This window comes from Belonocnema kinseyi, chromosome 8, assembly GCF_010883055.1.
Source record: "Belonocnema kinseyi isolate 2016_QV_RU_SX_M_011 chromosome 8, B_treatae_v1, whole genome shotgun sequence".
Classification (NCBI taxonomy): domain Eukaryota; kingdom Metazoa; phylum Arthropoda; class Insecta; order Hymenoptera; family Cynipidae; genus Belonocnema; species Belonocnema kinseyi.
Genome location: NC_046664.1, coordinates 88792801 through 88804177, shown reverse-complemented (window position 1 = coordinate 88804177; position 11377 = coordinate 88792801). Strand labels below are relative to the sequence as shown.

At 32.5% G+C, this 11377-nt stretch overlaps 1 protein-coding gene across 7 annotated transcripts in view; it reads left to right on the top strand.

Moving 5' to 3' along the window:
• The first annotated feature begins 5141 nt into the window (after window positions 1-5141).
• LOC117178911 overlaps window positions 5142-11377 on the top strand; it is a 39007-nt gene continuing 32771 nt past the window's right edge. For 6 of the 7 annotated variants that reach the window (XM_033370459.1, XM_033370454.1, XM_033370460.1 and 3 more), the window contains exons 1-2: window positions 5142-5418; window positions 5656-5931. In XM_033370459.1, the coding sequence (XP_033226350.1) occupies window positions 5379-5418; window positions 5656-5931 (316 nt within the window). In that variant the 5' untranslated portion in view covers window positions 5142-5378. Of the gene's footprint in view, window positions 5419-5655; window positions 5932-9700; window positions 9851-11377 lie in introns of those variants that run through there. The other variant, XM_033370456.1, reaches the window with a different exon arrangement.

Sequence of the window (11377 nt, the reverse complement as noted above, 5' to 3'; positions counted from 1 at the left end):
CTCCAAGGAGATTATGTTGAAAAATAAAAAAAAATTTACCCAAAAAAAATTGTTTTTATACTTCATTCTAAGGACTTATTGAACTACCCTCGTATATAGCGTCTACAAGTTTGTTGTTTGGATTTTTGCAATATCATTGGTTCTATTCAAGATTTTTTCAATTTGAAAAAAGCCACGAATTCTTTGATAAACAAAGAATCATTTGATATGCCACTCGCATGTTCAAAATCCATAGCAAAAAGCTTGTGAATGTTTGAACAATTAATTTGTTAATAACTTTTGAACATCGCCGCGCACGAGTAAACACCTTGCAAATTCGGATTCAGGAGGTCAAAATACGTTTAGGAAGCTTTATTTTTCCATGGGACCTCTATCGGCAACGAAACCCCCCCTGGCCCCTAGACTATCGGGCGGTCAACGAGACACGACGTCTTCTAAATCTGCAAGCAAAATACTACGTCCGTTTAACCACAAGCTAGATACGACATTTATTGGAACTGTGGTGAGATACGACGTCTCTCGAAACAAAAATCAGACACTACGTTCTTCCACTCACGTGTCGATATGCTGATGCACTACTTAACTATAAATCCAAAATTCCAGACAAAGTCTCAAATTTGATTATTTTTTTAACAGTTTATTGATAAGGATATACTTGGTTTTTAGAGACTAGCACAAATTATTTTGTTCATACATTCAATATATATGTTTACCTAGTTAAAAACTTTATATAAACCGACATTTTGACGCGTCTTTGAGTATGTCTCAAGGTAAAAAATTAGGAAAGTGTCTGAAACATATCGTCCTTGACAAGGAAAGACAAACAAACGGTTATTGTTCAAAACCATTCTAAAATTTTAATTTTTTAACTTAATCTAACGTCCTCTTTCGAAAAGAAATACAGGACTGCCCATCTAAATGTTTTTAAAGTCATTATACTATTGTCGTAAGAGAAAGAAAAAATTAACAACAGTCATATTACGAACCATGACTGAGCTACTGAACATTGACCCATTCGAAAATAGGGGTGCTGATTTTGTTTCATTAACTCTTATAGAGAATATCCAATTTTTGGTACATTTTAATCATCCCTGTGGAAATAGTATGTTGCACTCGTTGAGGACATAGGTCATTTTTTATCAGTTGAATTATAGAATCCATTTTTTAATAATAATGTATTGCGACGTGTAGTCATTCAGATAATTACATTGACATGCAGCGAGTCAAAATTCGTAGAATACTTATTCGTATAAAAATACAAGTGGGTACCTCCATGACACTCCGTGATACACTACGTAACCTAAACATAGTACGCATAGGCCCTAATGGGCCTATGCGTACGCGGCGCTACGGGCCAGCACAAAACGAGATTGGAGCGTTTAGACTGGTGAGCCAAGATTGGAGAGTATAACATGCAGGTGCCGAATTGATGGTATCCGTATTAGTTACGTTAAGGGATATATGGAGGTCATTCTTTCTTATTTAGTTAACATTTTCAACTATTCCATGATTTCCTGTACATCCCCTGCCCTATGGAAAAGTCGAGCATTCAGCTAATCGATGAATTGGCTGAATATTTTGAATCTATCAATCTGTAAGATATATATTAAATTTTATTTAGGCAAGGCCATTATACCCACACTGCTTTCTTAGAAATTAGCAATTATATAAATCATGCTATTAAATGGCAAATAATTACCGTAATGATGTAAGGATTTAGAAACACCAAATCAAACCATTCTTCGACCGACAATGCAGTAATGAATTGTATTTGTAATTTGACCGCCTTATTTATCTCCTAGTCATATGTTTGTCGTCGTTTCCAAAACACTTAGAACGGTTTCATAATCGTTAATAATGTATTTTTTACTCTGAAAAAGCCTCTTCAATTTTGTGAGGCTTTCTCTTTTTACTTATCCTCAATAATTGTTTGGAGTATTACTTTTTTTTAAACTTTAATAACGTATAAACTATTTTTAATTATGACAGCAACAAATTGACACGCATCGACTCCAAAATTTGAATGATTGTTGTTTCGCTTATAAATCGTTTTAAACTAAGATACTCTGAAAAAGGCACGCGGTGATGTCGAAACGTCGTCGAAGTTTTAATTTTTGTTCTAAAAATAAATGAAGTTGAATTGATAGCTCTAATTTGTTTTTATTTTGCCGTGACCGTAAGGCAGAAGAAATTTTTTCTACAATTCATGAATTACTGTAATGGTTTTCTTTGCCTTCAGTAGGACTTTTAAAACGGTGAATATAAGCATTCTTCTAGGCAAACTTAAAGGAATTATATATAAATTATTGCGGCAGACCCAACATTTTTGCCGTACATTTCCAAAAATAGTCAGGGTGCTTAAAAGTATCAAAGGCGAAAAATGAACCTTAAAAAGCGCTAGATTAGCTTATCCAGACTAGCAATAGATAAGCTTGCCCAGAATAGTATTTGAACTTATAAAAACGCTTTACTTCTATTTAGTGCAATATAACAGGCTGAATCGTTCGCCGATGTTTTTCTATACGGGATGCTCAAATAAAGTTGCAGCATGGTTTTTCTGCACTTCTTTTACACAAAAAACAAGTAGTATTCGATTCTGACAAAAATATTATACCTAATTTGCTTGCAGTTACTTCTAAAGTCCCTCGATTATCTGTTTTAGGGCCCATCTTTTTCATAATTTATTATGACATTACTTATATTAAGCTTTTCCTTGAGCTTGTTAAATAACTATTTCATACTGGTAACCTACAAGAATAATATTCATTTTGTTCCTTCTGACATATTTTTGGCGACATAGTCCAGGAATCTCGAACGAAAAAAAGTTTTTTTGCCATATTAAGTAGTTAGTGCGCGTTTTTTGATAAGTAGCTTTATTAATGGGCCCTAATTAAATTCCAAATTTTCTAGAAATGACACACGTGCGTCCGAACGATATTTTTAAAAAAGTTCCAAAAATCGCGTTTGCGTAGACTGACTGACCCTGTTGAATTTTAGAGCCAAATTGTTAACGTCAAAATCAAATTAGAGGAAATGCTGTGAAATTTGAAGGCGAAATAATCCTCCTATCGGCAATAGGTGCCGAGTTATGGTCCTCTAAAGAACTCAGATTTTTTTGAAAAAAGAGGCAAAGGAACCCAATTCTGATGTTTGTATCTGTACTTTGGAACCTGTTAATTTCACAAAAAAATATTCAAATCTTTAATTAAATTAGAAGCCATTTCCAGAAATTCTAAAAAAATGCAGTGACTTAGCCTCAATAGGTCATAAGTTATGGCATCTATTGGAGATAGTAGGTTTTTTTGCCTATAAATTTTTCAGAATTTCTTCTAGCTTAATTTTGGTTTTGAACATTTGTCTCTAAAATTGAATGGGGTGAGTCAATCTAAGTAAATACGATTTTTGGAACTTTTTTCAAAAATATCTCTGGGACGCTTGGGCTTCATTTCTAGAAAACTAGGAATTTTAATCAGGGCCCCTATATGAACCGTTTTGGCAACAATAAAAAAAACGCGTGGTACCTACTCAATAGGATGTAAAAGTATCAGATGCCTGGACTAATAGGGTCATTAAGTCAAACGATTGAGCTTCGTTCTACATAAGTCACAAATAATACACTATCCATTACTTTCTTTGAGGCGATGGCCATGATTCTCGGTAGCCCTGCTTATCTTAGAAGCATCAACACTTTAGCTTTACCTCCACTAATGTTGAATAGTTCTATAATCCACTATACTGACTCTGATCGGAATTTGGGTGTTATATGCAACTCCTCTCTTAACTGGCAGGTATATGTTTGTCATATAGCAATTAAAATCCATGGAACATCGTATTCTCTTAAAATTATTATGAATTTTGTAGTCAAGTCCCTGTGAATTAAATTAGTATCTACGTTCATCTTACGTCTTCTATAATACTAAAATTTGTGTACAATAATATGTTCCTCGAACTCAATATCAGCTGGCTGCAAAGAGCGCTAAATGCATATGTGCGATTTATTTTTAACGTGCAAAGATATATAATTACACATCCATTTAACTATGTATTGACGCACTTAATTAATTAGAAGCAAAAAATCAAAAAAAATATTGCATGACCATCAAACTTTATTGTATTCTTATTTCAAGCATTCCTCCGTTGCTTCGTGAAAAATTGCAATATGTAGACAATGTTTGGAGTCGCACCATTGAAAGAGACGGATACTTACTAAGGAACCGGCCGTATTATGAAACAATGTCCGTTTTTACGAGACATTAAATTAAAAAATTGAAAATAGAAATAAGTATATGGCGCAAAGCACCCGAAAAATAATATTGATGAATATTATTATCTAGATTCGTAAACTCATATAAAGAAATGTTGCCCTAAAGTTTTTATGTATTTCGTTTTATGTTTTTCGAACGTTCTGATAATTGACATATTTACATGGAAAAAGTGAAGATTGTTTATTCGAAAGCTTTTGAGTTGTAAATTGTATTGGATTTTTTGTTGCATATTTCTTTGTGATATTCTTAATAATAATTGTGTTTCACAACACATATATCGGCTGTTTAATTAATTTTTCTAATTTATAATTATAAGTTCATTTCAGAATTTGGATTAATAAATATTAATATAATATTCCATAAAATCAGAAATAAAATTTTTAATATTATTTTCATGAGCTATTATTCTAAGTCGTTAGCATCTTTAAAAAAATCGTGCACACTTCATTCATTTAAAAAAACACTCTTATAAATTGGAGGCTTGATAATCCAACAATACATAAGTAGGTTACCCAGCGAATAATCACATGCTAAAATTTTTTCGAGCTCAGAGTTCAATGCTATCAGCATAGTCAAGGAAGTAGGTAAAATTAATAAGTCCCGCAGTTTAAAAAATTCTCGGAAATGCTCATAAACAAGATAAATACTTCTAAGAGATTGAACAACAAGTTCTCAATGGGCCTGATTACATCGGTGATTGTAAAGTAAGCGCGTGTAGAATTAGCTAGCTTAAATGAGAGTGGCCAGATTTGCATCGGCGCAAAAACCAAGGGGGCTCCGCATGTGCGACAGATATGCACTGCCGAAAACGCTTTTGCGCCGACGTGAATCTAAGACATTCTCGTATTAAAGCTAGCTTATTCTACATAGGTTTACTGTACGCTCGCCAGCGTAACCCGGCCCTATATGATAAACATGTCTATTGCCGCATGTATATTTTTTATATTCTCAACAAGTCTAAATAACAAATCTAATCAGTGCTACGACATTGTAAATATTGCATTAAGAGCTACACTCAGCTGAAGAGATCTAAATCAAATCAGAGTAAACGGGATTTCAGTAGGCTTTGACTGTGTTTTTTTCTTATCTTGTTACGTTACCTTGTGTACAAAAATGAGAAAAATAATTCTACCTCAAATGGTTTCTATTTTAGGTAAGCCATATTCAAACAAGCTCCTTGTCCTTTTTTATTTCGTCTTATTTATATAAAAAGAAACTATTATATCACAATTAAATGACAATATTTTCATGCAATATATTTTTGAGGATAATCATAATATTTCGAATCGTTTTTTCTTTATATATAACATTTTAATAATGGGTTTCCTTTTATGTATACTCTGCACCAATGATGATGAATTTAAAAACATTTACTTTGCGTGTTTATTAGTATTTCTAGTTGTTATGACATCTTCATTCACAAAAGATTGCATTTGTGAGCATTGTGAAGCGACCAAAGTGATCGGTGTTGATAGTCCTAATGGCTCTTTAGAAGATTCTCATGGAGACGGAAATCGAACAATTTGTGCCAGAGACCGCGATTATGATGATAGATCTTTCCCAAGCATATGCCACATGCTTTGCTACAATCGTTGTAATCGTTTCGGTCCTCAAACCATCCAAAAAGATAATGAGGATATCAAAATTTGGGGAATATTTAGGACGAGTAAGAGTTTTTAATTATATTCTTATTCTTAATTATAACATGAGAACATTTCTCTGGGATTTTTTATTTAAGAAATCATAATTTTTGACAATTATTTATCACGTAACAAATATTTCTGACATTGTGATCTTACATTTACAAATATTGTGAAATTTAATATTGCAGACTGAGCCCTCAAAGTTAAAAACTCATAATATATAATAAAATTTTGAAGTGTGCGTTCTAAAGTAATTTTAAATATTCTGAATTTCATATTTATTCTTTAATGTTAGTTGTATCAAATTGTTGCAACACTAAATTTAAAATTACTCAGCATTTTAAATTCTATAATTTAAAAATGAATACTTTTTATTTCAAACTATATAAAATTTATTAATGAAAAATTTATAATTTTATATTAAAGCCTTATAAATTGATGGACAAAAAGCTGGAAATAAATAATCGATAAACAATGCCGAGTTTTTATGTTATGTTTGTTCACCAGTGTAAAGCCATAGTTTTTTGTGGATGGAATGACGAATTTTAATCGTGTTAACCTAAAATTGTTTACTATAGTTATGAAAAAATTTCTCTCTATCTCTTTTTACAAGAAAAGTAGTCTAAGAGCCAGTGACACTGGTCCTTGCGTCATCGCGGATATTGATAAAAAAATCAGGAATGATAGTTTGCATGTCCATAGCAAGAAAAAGGATTTTTAACGCACAAATATTTATTCTTTGGGGGGGGGGGCTCAGAACTACGTTAAAAAAAATTTCATATCGATCATGTCAAAATACACCCCCATTATGCCCAGTCAAAAGGGGCCGGGCACCGATTAAGGGCAGACACACATACACGAAAAAAAAATTGTTGAGGCGAACGAGTGAATCGAAAATATATTAAAGTCAAAGAAAGTGTCCGCTTAGATTAGGTAAAACGTTTAGTTAGAAGAGTTAAACATTTAGTTACTTTATGTAAATTCTTCTCGTAAATCAGTAATTTGGACACAATTGCTGACTTGGAGAGTTTATTATTTTCGACAGATTATGTACAATTTTATATCTTTAAATTAAAAAAAAAAAATGTAGTTGTTATAGAAATATTTTAACTTACACTAGCCAGTCTTTCGTTTCTTATCGCGAAGATGAATTTCCCTGAAATCCGTATAATGAATTTGGAGGTCAAGTTTTTTTTTTTTATCGCGTTTCTTGATATTTTAATATAGTTATCGCCTACAATCGAAAAAAATGTTAATTATTATTATCGCATCATAAACTCTATTTAATATTAACATGCGCGCACGTTTTAAGTGGTAAAAACCGTTTAAATGTCCAAAGTAAATCTGAACTGACACTGCTCCTTATTAGACCGTCGCCATTTTATTTTCCTGCTCCCACAATGCACCGGCGCTCTTCCGATAATTCCTGCAGACACCTATTCTTAAAATCCCTATTATAGCTATACTTATCAGGGGTTTGACTATACGATATCCCTGGTATATGGAAAATGGTCAAGGATATTCATTTTCGCTAATCCAGGAATCTTTCTTAATTCCTTCGTTCGTTTTCAGCTAAATTTTGAGCTACAATAAGGAATAATATGCCTGTCACAGCTAAATTTTTTTTAACGTGTATATTTCCAATGAGGGCTTGTTGCTGCCAATCACGTGATATTTTTTTTTAATTCCACAATTATGCTAATTTTAAGGGAAACCTAGGTGGCTCAAACGATAGAGCATCAGACTTTCAGATAGGAGGTCTGGTGTTCGATCCCTGTGCCGCTACAAAGGAGAACAACATTTACTGTGCGATATGTACGCCTAGCACCTGAGACGTATATTCACAGAACGTTAGTAAAAAATAATGAAAACCGCCGAGATCCAAAAACACTCGGCGAAGATGGCTGGATTCGCAATACTGCCTTGAGAATAAACACGGGTGTGGTACAATAGGCTTTATACTTGTAGCGCCACTGGGGCCTTTTAGACCACCCTACTCTCCGCTTACATTAAACCTAATTAACTAACTACCCTATGTGCAAACTACCATTCCCAATTTTTTTATTAATATCTGCGATAATGCAAGGCCCAGTTTTGCTGGCTCTTAGACTATAGCACGCAAAGTGCACCTTACCAATTTTCTTTATTCTGCAATATGTTGTAGTATATAAAAAAATAGTACACACGTATTTTTTTCACGTGCCAATTCGTCGAAATGTCAGATTATTTCTCACAATAAGACGCTATAAAAAATATTTTTATGCCAAAGGGGTTGAAACCTTTATTTTTACGAGGAGTAATGTGATTTTTTTTTTAAATGTTATATTTTGCAAAATGTTATTTCAATGGGTGAGTTATCCCTGCAGTTATTTTATTGCTTCTAGAGGTGTACTCCTTCGATTTTCTTCATGTAATAATATTTTGTGGTACATACAAAAAGAATAGACATAAATTGTTTTCACCTGCTAATTCCCTGGTTTGAGGGATGAAACTCACCCTTAAAATTTATCCCTAACATCAGTTTTCTTTAATATCTCAAAAACGAATAGAAATTTCTTAGCCAAAAAAACGTAAAATTATTTCTTACAATAAGACGCTCATTGTGACATGTTTTTTATACCGAGGAGCTGCAAGCCTTTTTTGACGAGTGTGAATGTGATATTTTGACACTTTATATATAGAATCTTGCAAATCAGCTGAGTGTCACTGCATATGCATTGCACTGTCATTAGGAAAAATAAAAAACAAATTTGACGTGTTGCGGGTTTTTTGAAAAAAAAATGTATTGCAAGGGGTAATATACCCCTACAGTTAATTTATTGCCTTTTGGTGACACGGGAAATTAATGAGAACATTCGTTTTAAATTTTAATCTTCGAACTTTTATTCCTATGATTTTCTTTCAAAAAGAAATAACATAACAAAAGGAGAAACAAGGGAAGTGATGGCAGGAAAGATTAGGGAAAGAAGGAATAAGGGGAAGGGGACGTGAGTTGAGGTGAAAGTAAGTGCGATAGTTTCCCGTCCCCCTACTTTCCCATTTGTAATTTTCATCCCACGCGCTCACTACCACTCCATTACTACCCCTACAAAAAAAATTACTCAAGATTAACCACTTTCATAGATCTTTTTATAATAAATATTTTCAAGATTAATCTGAAAAGATATCAAATGAAAAGAAAACTTTTCTTCAAAAGAGAATAAAAGAAGAAATCTTAAAAAAATAGTTAAAAAATTTTTACAAGTTAAAACATAAAATAAAAATTGTTCAAGAAATATATGCATATATATATAATATTTTGTATTGAGATTGACTTAAGACTTATAAATAAAAGTCCTAATAGGTTACGAGACCCTCCCTTGAAGGTTCTGGGTGCCTACTTTTCACATTTTTGCCTATTTACTTGTAGACTAATATTTCACTCATATCATATGTCAATTTTTTACTAAGGCACAATTGATCACTCCAGAAAATTTTAAACCACTTTCTTTCTCAGATCTGAACAAAAAAATTTCCGTTTTTGTTTGAGGGTTACGAAATATTATTTATTGAACAAAACTTTAAAATCTTAAACTAGAAAAAACATCTGCATTTTAAAGGCTATGTTTGAATCTGCTTATTTAAGGGGTGAAAAACGTTCTTAACCTTAACCCCCTAAACAAAATTTTTTGTTAATTAGTCAAGATATATTAGTCAAGAACTATAATTTTTAAATTTTATGCAAATTATAATGAAGTACATCATATTAAATGCAACATATTTTCAAACTTAGAACATTTTTTTACATTTCAGCCGCCATATTGGATCCGCCATCTTTGAATTCCAAAAAATTAATAGTAGATTCGTAATCAGCGACCTTAAATACATAAATAAAGTGGATTGTAAGATTCAATCTTATGTTCTTACAAGAATCAGAGTACAAATAAAAGATTATATTTAGTAGTTTTCTTCAGTGTGTCAGCCATGACAGGTCCGCTATTTTGAAGAATCGCAAAAGTACATACGACATGAAAAAGTAGAAGCTTCAATGATAATTTTAAGCCCAAGAGCGTTGATTTATCTTGCAAATTGAAGCGTGAGGGGGGATATGTTGGGCTGCATACTTTTTGGTAATCCGCAGTGTGTCCACCCGGTAGATAATCATCTTGGTCGTATATAACCATTTTCAAATTTCGCGCCATACGAGAATATCAATCACGGCCAAGCATATGACTGCCACGACAGTCGTATGTTTTCAAGAACAAATATATTATATATATCACGATTCACTTTTCGGACAGCGCCAGTTTCATAAAATGCTGATTTTGAATAAAATAGCATACATCACTCGCAGCGTTGGCCAATTCCTTACGTGAAGTTCAATGTTGACAAGGACTAATTGGAAAACCATGGCCGAAGGCATTGATCTACTTTAAAGACCTGTCTAACCCTACTTGTTATGTTATATACTATTAAGTGCGATTAAAAAAACAAATACTTGTGAATTTGATCTCGGATGTTTCTATTTTTGTTTGATATTATTATTTATATTTGTATACCCTAGTAAAAATGCTTCGAATTGAGTTCGACTTGAATTGCCCCCAATCAAGACATGCTGAAGTCGAAAAGTACGACTTCAGCATGCCTCAGTTTTGAGACGGAGCCAGACTTAAATTTATATCTTGGAGCCAATTTACTATGTCTTGAAGACATAAATTTATCTCTTGAGTCGAATTCTTATGGCTCCAACACGAGCGGTCTATAAATTCGAGTGTATACCTGTCCTAACAAAAAAGGTAATTTCTGACTATCATAAAAGCTAATCTTTGTTAATGATTAAATAATCTTGTATATTTATATACTATATATATAAAATCAACTTATTTACGGATTGTTATTTGTATTATACTTGTTTGACGATGATACCGAAAATGTTGTTTGTTTTTACGTATTTCAAACGGCTTCGCATTTCCTTCTAGAAAGTTACAATTATTATTTTGTTGAAGAAATTTTTTAAGAGTTTTACTCGTTTAGACCACAGATTCTGAATTTTTTGATTAAAAGTAAATAATTGAATAGTTACAATTTTTTTCATTTATCAATTTTAATCTTATTTATGAGACGAGAAAGGTTTGAACACCTAAACCAAGACAATGCTCGTCTTGAAACAAGTGAACGCCGTTTTACCTGTCGTGACCATAAAATTAAGAAAAAGGTCTATGTCTCAACTCAATTATAAGGCGCAGCCAGACATAGATGTCTTGCAGGCTAACTCAAGACATAACCAAGTCGAACTCAAGTCGAAGAGACAATGTATTAATAATATAGGACAATCGATTTGTCTCAGGTAAAGAAATCGATTCCATTCTTGTGTTATATTGATAAATTCTCAAATGAGTTTTTAAAAATATGTGATATCTCTAACGAGATATCACGTGCCTTTATTTCGTTGGTTACAGAGTAAAGTCAAGATTAGAACTAAACTAGTGG